This window comes from Equus quagga, chromosome 14 (genome assembly GCF_021613505.1).
Source record: "Equus quagga isolate Etosha38 chromosome 14, UCLA_HA_Equagga_1.0, whole genome shotgun sequence".
Taxonomy (NCBI): Eukaryota; Metazoa; Chordata; class Mammalia; order Perissodactyla; family Equidae; genus Equus; species Equus quagga.
In genome coordinates this window covers 31,115,188-31,130,731 of record NC_060280.1, presented here as the reverse complement: position 1 = coordinate 31,130,731, position 15,544 = coordinate 31,115,188, and the positions used below count along the sequence as shown (strand labels likewise).

General features: G+C 41.6%; 1 protein-coding gene across 2 annotated transcripts in view; it reads right to left on the bottom strand.

The window, feature by feature from the left end:
- ACER3 (alkaline ceramidase 3) overlaps nt 1–14,980 on the bottom strand; it is a 147,102-nt gene extending 132,122 nt beyond the window's left edge. Inside the window, exon 1 of one of the 2 annotated variants that reach the window (XM_046685662.1) lies at nt 14,778–14,980. In XM_046685662.1, coding sequence (XP_046541618.1) covers nt 14,778–14,880 — 103 coding nt within the window. In that variant the 5' untranslated portion in view covers nt 14,881–14,980. The remainder of the gene's footprint in view (nt 1–14,777) is intronic. The other variant, XM_046685663.1, reaches the window with a different exon arrangement.
- Nucleotides 14,981–15,544: the final 564 nt, after the last annotated feature.

Here is a 15,544-nt window from a genome sequence, read left to right as displayed (position 1 = left end):
CCCCCCAGTACATAGTTGTATATTCTTAGTTGTGGGTCCTTCTAGTTGTGGCATGTGGGACGCTGCCTCAGCATGGTTTGATGAGCAGTGCCATGTCCGCGCCCAGGATTCGAACCAATGAAACACTGGGCCGCCTGCAGCAGAGCGTGCAAACTTAACCACTTGGCCACGGAGCCAGCCACTAAATGGAAATTCTAGAACTGAAAAATACAATATCTGACATAAATTACTCACTGGATGCATTTAACAGGTAAATGAAGATGACAGGAAAGAAAAAGTAAGTGAACCTAAAGACAGATCAATCAAAATTATCCAACCTGCATGTGCATAGAGAAAAAAAGATTTTTTATAAAATGAATAGATCGTAACAAACCTGTTGTTAGATGTGATCAAATAGCCCAACATACCAGTAATTGGAACCAAATGATAGGAGAGAGAGAACGAAGCAGAAAAAAAATAATTAAAGAATGACCAAAGTTTTCCAAAACGTGATTGAAGACAGAAATTTATAGATATAAGATGCTCAACTTGCTGAAGGGAAATGATTCAGAGGGAAATTCCGATCTTCAGGAGTGAAGAGCTCTGGAAATGGTAAACCTCCAGTGAAAGGCAAAAATAAATTATTTTGCCTTTTTCTTTCATTTACTTAACTACTTTTAATATATAATGTTGTGAAGTTCCTAACATACGTAGATGTAGTACATATAACAACGATAGCATAAAGAACAAGGTAGGTCGGTTACAGACCTTTTCAGTTGCCTTATTCTGTGAGTTTCTACATTTTTCATGAAGTGAACTGTGAAAAACTAAGGCTGCAGACTGTAATCCCTAGAGCAACCACTAAATAAATAACGCAAAGAAGTACAGTCGGAAAGCCAACAGGAAAATTAAAATGGAATTCTCAAAAATACTCAAATATTTTTAAAGGGAGGTAATGAAGAATAGAGAAAACTAATATAAAAATAGTAATAAAACGGTAGACCCAAACCCAACTACATTAACCAGAGATAAACCTGATAATTTATTGCCTTGTAACAATATTTAAACTGTTGTCATCTCAGGGGCTATGAATGTTTTTTAAAAGATAAATATTTGCTTAGAAGAGCTTTGGGAATTTCCTTCCCCCTTCATACATAAAAGTAAAATAAAACTATGATTCTAACGGATTTCTTATTTAAATAAAGAATTTGAGGGTTGTTGTTCTTTTAGTTCAACAATTAGCGCTAAGAGCAACCCATATGACAGCAGCAACTGAAGAACCGTGGCTCAAGAGACTCAGATAAGAGCTGGCAGAGAAAGATAAAAACGACCTTCACCGGGGTCCCCCTGAGGAGCCTGCCTGTTTCTGCAGTGCATTTCTAAACTGCTCAGAACCACGTACTTCAAGCCGTTTACACTGAAAGAATCTTCAGAGTTATCAGCAAGTGTGCAAAGCAACTGCAGAACAGAATTTAACCTCTTGTGGTTATCGTGATTACTAGAAACAGTTTTACTGACCATCAGATCCACAGCATGCGTGCCGAGTTAAAGCAGTGACTGTCTGAGTTCTGTCCTGGATGCCAGGTTTCCGGTTTTGTGAGTCTGATCAGGTTAGAATCCTAATCTGATTTGAGGGAAGAGGTATTTCCCTTACAAAAACTGCAATTAGTCCGCTCCTAGTAGTGGGGAGTCTCCAGACAGCAAGCAAACTAGCAGTCATTCTACAAAGCAACTGGTCTGTAAGCGTCAGAAGTGTCAAGGTCATAATAGCTAAAAAAAGATTTAGGAAATGTTCCAGATCGAATTAGACTAAAAAGACACGAAATCTAAATGTAACACATGATTCTGGATTGGATACTCTTGCTATTAAGGGCAGTATTGGGATAACTAGGAAAAGTTAAACGGGATTTTAGGATTAGATGTTAGCCATACATCAATGTTAGTTCCCTGATTTTAGTGGTTGTATTGTAGTTATGTAGGACAACATCCTTGTTTGAAGGAAATACACAATAAAGTACTGGGGGTAATGAAGGGATATGTTGGCAACTTACTTTCAAATGGTTCAGAAAAAGTTATTTGTACTGTACTTACAACTATTCTTTACATTGGAGATTGTTTTCAAAGTGTGTTTTTTTCCTAAAACAAATATATATTTATTTATATTTACATGTAAATATATGTACTTTTTTTTCCTCTATGTGTAAAAAATCTGGAAAATGGTGACCCATTACCAGGGGAAAAAATCAGACCTAGAAATAAACAAAAGGGTGGAATTAGCAGATGAAGATTTAAGACACCTATCATCAATTATGTGCAAGGATTTAAAGAAAAACATGAGTAAAACAAAGAGAAAAATATAAACTATAAAAAAGAATCAAATGAAGTTCTAGAGCTTAAAAATGCAGTATCTGAAAAATTAATTGCATGTGCTTAACAGAAGAAAAGAATCAGTGAACTTGAACCCAAGGAATAGAAACTATACAAACTGAAGCACAGAGAGAAACAAGGCAAGAAAAAAAAGAACGAAATGACAGGTGAGATAATATCAGACTATTTAACATATGCTAATACATGTATAACTGGTGTACTAGAAAGAGGAAACAGAAAACAAAGTAGCAAAAATACTGAAGATATGCTGACTTAAAATATTTCAAGTTTTATTTTAAAAAAAATCAATCCAGGTGCCGGCCCGGTGGCACAACGGTTAAGTGCACACGTTCTGCTTCAGAGGCCCGGGGTTAGCCAGTTCGGATCCCTGGTGTAGACATGGCACCACTTGGCAAACCATGCTGTGGTAGGCATCCCACATACAATGTAGAGGAAGATGGGCACAGATGTTAGCTCAGGGCAAGTCTTCCTCAGCAAAAAGAGGATTGGCAGCAGTTAGGTCAGGGCTGATCTTCCTCAAAAAAAGGATTTTAACATGCATAACTTTGGAGTTCTGTTTTGTTTTCTGACTCTATTCAGTCTTTCCACTTGCTGCTAAAAGCAGCTTGCCCTGTAAAGTTAAAGAACTTTAAGAGCAAGAGTCCACACCTACCATGAGTCAAAGATTTTTCCAGCTCCACAACTGAATTATTTCAACCTTGAAGTACTTATTTACTTTCACTGGGTAAAGTACCTCTTTTGAGTTTCATGAGTTCATTATAGGGATAAATAAAATGATGCTTATAAAATTCTTTGAAATCTTCAGATCGAAGAGCCTATAAAAGTATTAAACTTTATTATTATGTTTAAAGTCATCTTCTAAGAATAGAAGGTATGGTGTAATTTGGTTCACTCTTGAGTTTACACAACAGGAAATCAAAATTGTTCAAAACTCAACTTCAGACACTGTTTCAGTTATCCATTATCGAATAACAACCACTCCAAACCTTCATGGCTTTAAAAAGCAATTTATTACTCTCTCTCAAGGGGCCCGCATGAACGATGAAAGGTAGACAGGAGTATAAACGTACATGTAAACAGCCTGTTTGGGCAGGAGCACAGTGAAAGCAGGGAAAGTATGTAGTACAGGGAAAAGGAGGAAGAAAGGCTGAAGAGCTTAGAATAAAGTGGATACCATGATGAGCCACAACTACACATCCACCAGAACAGCAAAAATTAAAAAGACTGACACCAAATGTTGACAAGGATGTGGATCAAATGCTGTGAATACAAACTACTATAACCACTTTGGGAAAAGGTCTGGCAGTTTCTAATAAAACTAAACATACAACTACCCTATGACACAGTTATTCCAATCCTAGATATTTACCTACAAGAAATCAAAAAGATATGCAAAAGAAGATTTGCACAAGAATATTCACAGCAGCCTTATTTATAATTGCCAAAACCTGAAAACAGCCAGGTATCCATCAACGGGAAAACAGATTAACTACGGTATATTCATACAATGGAATACTACTCAGCAATAAACAGGAACTACCAATATATTCAACAATATGGATGAATCCCAAAAACATCATGCTGAGTGAAAGAAGCCTTACACCAAATAGTAAATACTATGATTCCACTTATATGCAGCTCTAGAACAGGTAAATCCAATCTATGGGGGGGGTGGGGGGGGTCAGAACAGTGGTTGCCCCTGGAGAGAAGCAGGAAGGTGGAGGTGGGAATTAACAGCGAGGGGGCATGAGGAACTTTCCTGCTCGATAGTAAATGTCTATATCTTGATAGGGGTTTTGGTTACACAGATGTACACATTTCTCAAAATTCAGCAAACAGATACAGTATTTGTGCATTATACATTCCATTGAATATAAATTTTACATCAAAAGAAAAAACATAAAGAACTGAACTTTAGTAAATGATATGCATGTTGAAGTACTTAGGGGAAAGTGTACAGATGTCTGCAATTTACTTTGAAATGTGTCAAAAAATAAAATGAACTGACAGATGAAGAGAGGAATGAACAAATGGATAAGTAAGTGATAAAACAAGTATAGTAAAATGTTAGCGGTAGAATCTAGGTAGCAGGTGAACAGACAGTCACTGCAAAATTCTTTCAACCTTATTCTATGTGTGAAAATATTCATTAAAAAAAAGAAGAGCTTTTTACGTCATGTTAGAATTTGGCCTTTATCTTTCAGTCAACAGAAAGTCTTCAAAGGGAAATAGCAGAAGCACCTACTTCTGTAAGGAGTAATCAGTCAGGGTTTAAAGAACTATCTACTAACTGAGTGAATGCAGCTACAAATAACAAGGGAACAGCACGTGCAAAAGCAATCAGGTTAAGGTTGTGTGATAAACCAGATCCTCCAGCAGACCTTCCAGCTAAAAACATCTAAAAATTCCAGTATGTTCACAATATATTCAAACAAGTGAAACAGAGAAGGAAGAAAGGGAAGATAGGAGAAGGGAGGGAAGGCCACTAAGGTGAGGAGTCAAGTAGGAGCCCTCCCCAAATAAAAGTCTAATCTCCTCCTCCACCCTACCACGGAAACCCAGGGTCTGCTCCTAAGGCCTTTCCACCAATCAGATGAGGCCCACCCACATTACTGAAGGCAATCTTTACTTAAAGTCAACCGATTGTAGATGTTACCCACATTTACAAAACACCTTCTTAGCAATGCCTAGATTAGTATTTGATTAAATAACTGTATACTACAACCTGGCCAAATTCACACATAAAACCAACCATCACAGGTAGGAAGCCACAACTATAACAAAGCATGGTTTATTTTTTTTTCAACTTATTCTCATTAGATTCCAGTTCAACTAATATTTATTGAGCACCCAGTATTTCAGGCACTTCACTATGAGCTTTCACATATATCATGCCATTTAATTCTCATTACCTTACCAAATCTCATTATTCTCATTTTACAGAAAATAAACTGATCAAAGAATGATTGAGTGATTTGCCCAAAGTGACAAGGTTTATTGGAGCAAAGTTCACATAGGAATCTTGATTCTGACTCCAAGCCATTATACCACATACCTTCCCCACAGTAAAACATGTAGGACTTTCATGTCACCATAAACTGATTTTGCTGTGTCTTTTGGGCTTTATCACATTTCTGGGTCCTAAAATGTTTCTTCATGCCTTTATTTCTTTTATTTTTTCATTATTTTTTTTCCACTCCTTTTAAAATGCTCTTCTGCATTACCTAAAACTGTCCAGGTAAGGTTTTTTTCCACTGACTGGGAAATAGTTGGCAAAGGGACAAGGGCAGAACCCAAAATTGAAGAAACAACTTAAAACTTTAACCTGAAATAATAATGCACTGGGTGAGACTTCCATTTAAATGTTTACTATTCTATGTATTCCACCTGAGTGAAGTTCCCCAAAATTTACCCATACACCAATTACCGTTCTGTTAAAAAAAAAAAATCAATCATTTCTTCCAATATGTGCTACCAAATCACAATTCTTCCTAGCTAATATCTTGAATGACCTGGGTAAATGTTAAGTCAAGATTAGACTTAAAAATGTACTTAGCCTTCAAGTATTACTAAGCTCTAATTACTAACTACAGACAAGTCTAAAAGGTGGCTTGGTTTGAGCTTGGCGAAGGTATTAGGAGCAAATGAGAATGAAACCTGTTTCTGAAATGAAAAAGTAGTAAGTTCAATTTAGTTCATTATCCAGGACAATCATTTTCAAACTTTCCTTCACATGCAGTGTTCTTAGCCTGTTACTGTGCGGGACAAATCAACACCTAACTTGGTTTTCAAAGTTAGAAATCCAGGTTCCAGTATTAGCTTGTGATCCTGAACAAGTCACTTATCCTTTTGAATTTGATTTCCTTACAAACAGAGATAACATCTACACCTCACAGGAGAAAAGAATTAAAAGTGCTTTGTGAACTGCAAAGCCTTGCTTCTCCAAGTAGAGTCTCCAGACCAGCAGCACTGTGATCACCTGACAGCTTATAAGAAATGCAGACTCTAAGGCCACATTCCAGACCTACCCGAATGGGAAAAGGCATTTCAACAAGATCTCCGTGTGATTCACATGCTCGTTAAAGTCTGAGAAGCACTGCTTCAGTAAGTCACACTACAGATGTTAGCTATCTTCACCACAAAAAACAGTTCATTAGGAGCTTGTTTTGTTCAGAAGAAGTCCTATGATCCGATAAGTCATTAACAACATGACATCAGCAACACTGGTCACTGTCTTCCCTCCTCTTTCCCCATTTCCCATACTAAGGAACTACTGCACGTGGATGCTGGTCTAGGTTTCACCACTGATTTACAACATAATCTTGGGCAAATCACTTCAGTTCTCAAGGTCCTTCTCCTTATATGTAAAATGAGGTCAGACCACTAATTCCCAACCTGTGACCCCTGGATCACTAGAGTCTGACAAAGCGGCAATGGAGGGAGGTTAGACAGTATGGTAGTTAAGAGCATAGCTGTGGAATCAAATGGCCCTTGGGTCACTTAGGCTCTGCCACTTAATAGTGTGTAACGTAGGCCAAGTCGCTTAACCTTCCTAAACTTCAATGTCTTCAACTGCAAAATTAGGATTATAATAGTATCCACCTCAGGGATCAAGTAGTTTATCATATGGTCACAAATGAGTGCTTTGCTAGGCAACTTTTTCAGGGTGATAGACTCTACATCTTGATTGGGACAGTGGTGACACAGATTTACACATTTGTCAAAACTTTCCAAATTATACACTTTAAGTGGATACATTTTATTTTAAGTAAATTATACCTCAAAACACTAATTTTAAAAGTGAAAGAGAGAGAAGAGAATGTGCTCTGGAGTCAAAGTGTGTGAGTTCAAATCCTCACTTTGCCACTTGCAAAGCGGAAAACTGTGCAAATTATCTCACCCCTCTCTGCCCCAAATTTCCAAATCTTTAAAAGCAGACTACTAACAGAATCTAACTTCTAAGGCTTGTTTTAAGAATTATAATAAGGGGTTCTTATGAGATAATATAGACAGAGAACTTTGCACATTAAGTGCCCCATAATGTGAGCTATTATTATTTCTATTAGCTATTTCCAATATTTCAAAATTCCCATTTATACACAATAAGGCTGCAATAAATATACAGGGACTAGAATTTATCAATACATTAAGGTAATCAGTGACTGCATCTCATATGGATCAATACAGTGTGGTAACAGTGACTACATCTCTGATTGACAGTTACCTGTGTCTCTGATTAACTAAAATGGAGATAAAGTACATTAATAATTACAACTTATGTAGAAGTAATAATTAATTACAACTTATGTAAGAGTAATAATAACTTCATGGGGCTTAAGAAAGAAAATAATAAAAGGCTTCTTTCTAATGAAAAGGTTAAAATAGCTGCTATGTTACCATATGATCTAGCAATTCCACTTTCGGGTCTCATAGAGATATTTGTACACTCATGTCATGCAGCACTATTCACAATAGCCAAGAGGTGGAAACAACTCATGTGTCCATCAACGGGTGGATGGATAAGAAAAATGTGGTGTATACATACAACGGAATATTATTCAGCCTTTGAAAGATTTTATTTTTCCTTTTTCTCCCCAAATCCCCCCAGCACATAGCTGTATATTCTAGTTGTGGGTCCTTCTAGTTGTGGCATGTGGGACGCCGCCTCAGCATGGCCTGATGAGTGGTGCCACGCCCATGCCCAGGATCAGAACCAGTGAAACCCTGGGCCACGGAGGCAGAGCGCACACACTTAACCACTCAGCCACCAGGCTGGCCCCCAGCCGTTTAAAAGAAGGAAATTCTAACACATGCTGCACCATGGATGAACCACAAGGACATTATGCTAAGTGAAATAAGCCAGTCACAAAAAGACAAATACCATAAGACTCCACTTGTATGACACATCTAGAGTATCAAATTCAGAGAGACAGAATGAAGAGCGGTTGCCCAGGGCTGGAGGGAGGAGAGATGGGGAGTTGTTTAATAGGTACAGTTTCAGTTTCACAAGATGAAAAGAGTTCCAGAGATTCGTTGTACAACAATGTGAATGCACTTAACACTACGGAACTGTACACTTAAAAATGGTTAAGATGTTAAGTTTTAATGTTATGTGTATTTTTCCACAATTTAAAAAATAAGAAAAAGAATAAGAATTGCTGGTATGGCAGTTCTTCCAGCACTTACACTGTAAAGCCTTTTTGTTTTAAGTTTTTAATCAGCACCTTCTGCCATTCTAATGTACCACGTCACATGTCCATCACAGCATCTGAAACAATCCACTGGCAGTCTTTGACTTGCATACATTAAATCTAAACCCCTTTTTTTTGAGGAAGATTAGCCCTGAGCTAACTACTGCCAATCCTCCTCCTTTTGCTGAGGAAGACTGGCCCTGAGCTAACATCCGTGCCCATCTTCCTCTACTTTATATGTGGGACGCCTGCCACAGCATGGCTTGATGAGTGGTGCCACATCCGCACCCGGGATACGAACCAGCAAACCCCCAGCCGCCGAGAAGTGGAACGTGCGAACTTAACCGCTGCGCCACTTGGCTGGCCCCAAATCTAAAGCCTTTTGAACACTAAATTTGGCCCTTCAATTGGCCTTCATTTTTCAGTTGACTTAAGGTGCTTTTGAGCGATAAGTTAGAGGCAGTGCTGCTGGCCTGTCAATAATCCTCAGGAAAAAAGACTGTCTTCCTTAAGGCAGCAAGGATGTCACCTCTGCCAGGCCAGAGAATCCCGGGACCAAAAGAAGCCTGAAGCATGATTACTTACCTGAGGCTACTATTCAGAGAAGATGGTGGGAAGGGGCCTGGAAAATAGGAAAGAAAAGGAAAGGTAGCAATGAGCCACAAGCAGCTAGGTGCCCTGAGTGGCACATGTGTGGCAGAGGCAGCTAGTGAAAGCCCCTCTGGTCTTGAGCTGCAGTGGCAAGGAAAGAAAGACCTCTTTACCCCATCTAAGTGAAGCCCATAATAAAGGCAGAAAGACTGAGGGTTGCCCTACTTTCCTTCTGCCCAATTCCTACGAGTAGGATGGGGAGAGGGGCAGCAAACCTGTAAGAAGGGACGATACCTACCCAGCTTGAATCATCCTAGCCCAAGGACAAAAGGGAGACGGCTACATGATCCTACCGGAAGTTACCATCCATTCTTCCCATCCATAAAAGTCTTACTAACTAGGTTACCCCCTCAGACTGAGGTAGCCCCTATAACACCCATAATGAGAAATTTTAAAATATTTTTTAGTTTTGTGATAAATAAACCCTCTTTCATGATGTGCCAATACTTAAACATTCTTCTATCAAATACACTTTTAGGAATGCATTTCCCTTGAAGTAGGAAATAAACGCCTATTTGTTCTTATCTATTCATACCTCTACTGGCCTCTTAGCTACCTTGAACAGAGAGACAGACGTCACATAGCTTTGTATTCTGAGTCACTGACAAAATAGGTATTCAACAAATATTTGCTGATGGGGCCAGCCCGGTGGCTCAGCAGTTAAGTTCGCACGTTCTGCTTCAGTGGCCCGGGGTTTGCCGGTTCAGATCTCAAGTGCGGACATGGCACTGCTTGGCAAGCCATGCTGTGGTAGGCGTCCCACATATCAAGTAGAGGAAGATGGGCATGGATGTTAGCTCAGGGCCAGGCTTCCTCAGCAAAAGGAGGAGGATTGGTGGCAGATGTTAACTCAGGGATAATCTTCCTCAAATAAATAAATATTTGCTGAATAAGTGAAACATTCTGAATAATTTTTAACTGAGTAATTCTCCTCTGAGACCATAATCAAAACACAGAATTCCCTTCCACTTCCCTTTAAGTAATATTTGTTCCACGAAACCAACAGCACCTGAAATTCCACTTCTGGCAGACAGTATGTCTTGTAAAGAGAGTTGTTAGACCTATATTTGAACACCATTTCTGCCAGTTATTAGCTGTATGATATGCTGAGCAGGTTACTTAACCCTCATCTATAAAATGGGGATAACACCACATACTTAATAGGAATGTTGTAAGGATCAGAAGTACACAGGAAATTGGGGCCGGCCCGGTAGTTAAGTTTGCACATTTGGCTTTGGCAGCCTGGGGTTCACCAGTTCAGATACTGGGTGCGGACCTACACACTGCTTGTCACGCCATGCTGTGGCAGGCGTCCCACATATAAAGTAGAGGAAGATGGGCACGGATGTTAGCTCAGGGCCAGTCTTCCTCAGCAAAAAGAGGAGGATTAGCAGCAGATTTTAGCTCAGGGCTAATCTTCCTCAAAAAAAAGAGAAGTACACAGGAAATCTTTACTTTACAGGGTTCTAATATGCACAAATTTCTGCTACCACAGTTTAGTTAAATAATATCAATCCCCCAACAACACAATTCAAATTTCAGTTACCACAGTACACTAACTCTAACTGAATACAGTACAAACTGCACTACTAGATCTTCAGTCCCCACATTACTAGATAAATAACTGAAGCACAGCATGACCAGCGACTAACCAAGTCACTTCTTTCCAAGTCGGTTGGTGGATTTAACAAAATAAACTGCAAAAGAATAATAATTAGGCTGTTGGTGGACTTCTCATCAGCAGCAATAAGTCAGGAGACAATGGAATATTATCTTCACAGAGCTGGGGGAAAAGTAACTCTCTACCTAAATGTCTAACTATGGATAAAACATCAAGGCAAAGTCTGTTGGGGATTAGTTAACGCACATCCGTTGTTCAGTTCACATACAGACAACAAAACCTATAGTTGAGTTGCTTCCTTGCCTTGTGGTGATGAAAATATGCGGCATTTTACATAAATGAATAACCGAAAGAGGGAACTGACCAACAATGATGAAAGTGCAGCAAAGAAACAAATAGTGATAATGTTGGAAGTGAAATTCCAATCAAACATAAACGGAGTTATAGAAGAAACAGCTGACCATGACAATGACTCTGCTGCCATTCGAGACTCTAGAAATCCAGCCAGAGGAATTTAGTGAAGGCAAGCTTATCAACATAAACAAAGAAAGTGGTTGTGAGAAAAGGATGGAGATGGACCAGAAGAAGCGAGCCAGCAAAAAACTGTGCATTAAAGGAACTCTCGGAGATATTTCACAATACTGAAAGTGCAAAGAATAAAATGTTGGGAGGTGATTCAAACTTAGAAAGGAGTATAAAAATTCACCAAGGGAAAGAAAAACTACCGATTCCCTATCATAAATTATATGACAAGAAGAAGGCAAGCACTGTTCAAACTACTCTTGAGAAGTTCTTTTACAAAGAAATAAAACATTTTAATTTTGTCTTTAATGTTTTAAATGAGTGTACTAAATAACTATTAGTTTTACTATTTTTTTCATTTCTCTTTATATTTATAATCAACAAAAAGGGTTTGCAATGATTGAGAAAAATGTTTAAAGGTCACAGAACAATTGCACCTTTTCCCATCGATGATTATGATAGCTCTGCCAGGTTCTAACTTGTGTGGTCACTTGTACTATCCCACACTACCATGAAAAATGAGCACTGCCTGCACTACAACTTCTGCCACAGCAAGGCGCTCCTCCCACAACTAAAGAGAAACCCTCGACCTTTTCCCCTGGTCCTTACAATCTGCTCAAACAAAAAAGGAATTTGAACTGATCTTGAGTGATGTCAAGAAGATAGCTTCTCAGGTTTTCAGTGACTGAGAACCGTTGCCATATCTGAAAACGCTATTCCCCAAACTCGTCTTTATGTTACCCAAAATACACACATCCTAATGCTAAAAGGCAGGCTTCTTAAACAGTTCTTCAGCTTCTCCCTTGCGATAGTACTATACTCTTTTCTGCTTGTCCTCATCCCTTGCATGCAGGAGCAAAACAATGAATGTGTGATAGAAGTCATATGGTATAGTAGCTTTAGAGTCAGACTTCAACTTGAATACTACCTCTCCACCACTTTCTGCAACCTTACAGAAGTTACTTCTTAGAGCTTCAATTTCTTAATCTGTGAAATGAGGATAATAATACTTTCTTTTTGGAATGATGGTAAATATCGAAAGTGATAAGATATATAAAGTGCTTAGCAAAGTATGGTACATAGTTAAGTAAGCACTTAGATATAGTTGTTATCGCTGTTATCATTATCTTTAATATTTCAATCATTAATGTAAAGATTATAAAGATGATAAAGTTGCATTTATTTTAAACACATCATTATTAATCAGCATATTTTTCAAAAACAAGTTCTCTTACTCCAAGATATGATAGATACCCACCACTTGCTGGGTAAGAAGACTTGACCTCACCTTCCTCCGGATCATTTTCTCCCAAGGTCCATGTGCAAAGGGCTGCCAACATTCATTCATCCTCTTCTTGCAACCCCTGATTCCTATGTCAAAACCCCCCCTGCATCTGCTCGGAGTTTCCTCTTCTGAGGACATTAAGACTGAAGCCATTTCCCATTTCTCAGAGCTATCTGCCAGAACAGTAGTATCTTGCTCTCTCATAGCTCACATGACTTAACTGGCAGTTTTCTCTTTTGATTCTAATCCTCGGTTCTAAACTAAGAGTCATTATTACCTATATCAACCCATAAAGTTGCAAAGGACCTGAAGGCCAACTAAAGCCAACCCCTTTTCTCTACTAAACAGTTAATTCCCCCTAAAATATTCATGAGTTAGTTGAGCAACACCTGTTTTATCGCTTTCAGCGACAGAAAGCCCTTTACCTCTCAAGTCAATCCATTCCATGAGGATATCTTTAGCTAAAAAGTTTCCTTATGTTGAAGCAAAATCTCTCCCCTTACAGTTGGCTTCCAGCCATAGGCTATAATTCTACATTCTAGAGAAATACAGAAAGTTTAACAGCTCGATATGACAGCCCATCCAATATTTGAAGACCCTTGAGTTTCTCTTTCCCATGTCACACATTTCCAGCTCAGACGGCATGATGTTAAGTCCCTTCCCTCCTGGACCTCCTCTGGACCAGGTATGGGCTTGCCAACACGATCTAATAAAAAATGGTAAAGCGCTTCCTTTGCCAACATTTGGGCTGCCAAGTAACGATACTATAAATGATCCCTTTGCCCATAGTCTCCCGCTATTACGTAAAAATTATTAATTTAAACTAGTAGTTCAGAAAAAGTGACTCTCAGTCTGTCACGGTTTAAAGAGAATGGTACTAAAGTCTTGAAAACTACAAAAAGGGTTCTGTTTTCCTTTTTTTTTTTAACTGAGCCAATAACTATGAACAGAATAAAGTAGCATCAGCTGGCATGAAACGCCTGCCTTTCTCCTGCAAAGCCAAACGCTCGCCTGGGAGAAGGACCCAACAATGGGAAGGTTAGCTAAAAAGAGTTTTGCTTCACGTCCTGAGAAAGTGGATCCAATTAAAAGAAGGCCGTAATAGTTAGCCAAAAAATATCCTCTGTACCTTGCCAGAAGCTGGGACCTGAAGAAGGATCAAACATTGTGCTCTCCAAACTTGACCAAAGTAAACTACACAAAAAGAAATGGCAGATTTTTCCGGTGCTCTCCAAGCCTGGCAGGAAGGATCACCCGGATAAATACACACACACAAAGCCTAGGGGGCCAGCGGTGCCTGTCAGGGGCAGCAGCTGGAGGAGGACTCGTCCCAGGGTCCTCAGAAGGTGCAATCAGTGGCAGCAGTGTCCTCAAAGAACCCTAACCCTTAGGTAGTCGGATAGGAGGCAGAGTGGAGCAGGGACTTACTCCCTTGCGCTCTTGGGAGCCTGGCAAGAGCAAGAAGGTACAGACTAAGGTCCTCTGCCTTCTACTTGTGCTGCAAGGAGATGGCTGAATGAACAGTCGTACTCGGAGAGTAGATGAGCCCTCGCACTTGAAGACAGCCCGGGCGGGAGCGGGGTGGGGGCTGGGGGTCAGGATCTCAGCCTGGGAAAACCGTTCCCTGCAGGCGACCAAAGAGGTCTAATAGGAACAGAGAAAGAAGAAGGGAAAGACCCCTCACGTACTAGGGGAAAGATTAAGCTTGGAACTGTTCCCTTCTCCCGTGCCCTTAGGGCGAAGGTGGTGGCAGCGACACCAGGAGCAGGTGTCCCGGGCCCTCATTCAAAGGAGCCGAGTCCTCCCCTCTCCCAACCGCTTCTCGGGCTGCCCCAGCCTGCCGCCGCCCCGCGCGACCCGGCCCCTCGGACTCCCCTGAGGGCTGGCGGGGGCTCCCCTCTTCTCTTCTGCCCCCATCTCAGAGGCCCCCCCAACCCGTCCCGACCCCGGCACTCCTCACCGGACGCGGGGTGCCCCGTCCGCTCCCCTCCTCCGCAGCGCCGGCGTCCCTGCCCGCCGGCCGGGCCCCCTCCGCCTCCCGGCCAGGCCTGCCGCCTCCCCCGGCGGCACCCTCACCCCGGCGCCCTCTCTGCCTCCCTCCCCCTCAGGCCGGGGCCCCGGCGCCGGCAGCCGCACTCACAGAACTCGGCGATGTACCAGGTCACCGCGTAGTTCTCCTCGCACCAGTCCAGCGTGGAGGTCGTGGGGCCCCAGTAGCCCTCGCGGTCCCCGGCCGGAGCCATCGCGCGCGCCGCCGCCGCCCAAGCGCTCCGCTCGCTGCGCTCGGCTCCGCGGGCCCCCAGGCCGGCTCCAGCCCTGCTTCAGCCGCCGCCGCGCGCCCCACCCGCCCCACCCCGTCACAGACCCCGCCCGGCGGAGGCCCCGCCCACCGGCGCCGGCCCCGCCCCCCTCCCCCAGGAAGGCTGGCGATCCGGGAAGGCTGGCGGCGGTGGTCGGCGCTGCCTGCCCCGCCCAGACACGCCCGTGGCTGCAGATTCGGGGTTCCTGATATCCCGGAGGCTGTTTTCTGTCAGGATGTGTCTACGTCTGTATCTGTGTGTGTGGTTTCATTTTATCGGGCCTGGGGTGGCGTGAAGCCTTCAGTCAAGCCCTGGCTTGGTAAGACCTGTGCAGAGATGCACCTCATTCACTTCCTTTGGCTGCAGGCCTCAAATGGAGCCCAGACACACAACACTCCCAGCACCCGGAACTCCCAGGAGAAAAACAGTGATTTTCTGATACAGGGATAAGTACGTGTCTCTTGGGAACAGAGGGAAAGAGCAACAACCCTGGATCGGAAAAAAAAAAAAGAGTTTTGCGATCCTAAAAAAGAATGCAGCCGGAGCGCTAAAGCAGAGTTGGCCTGCTTCAGTTTGGACTTTCAACCCTAGAGGTTTCTACCCTCTA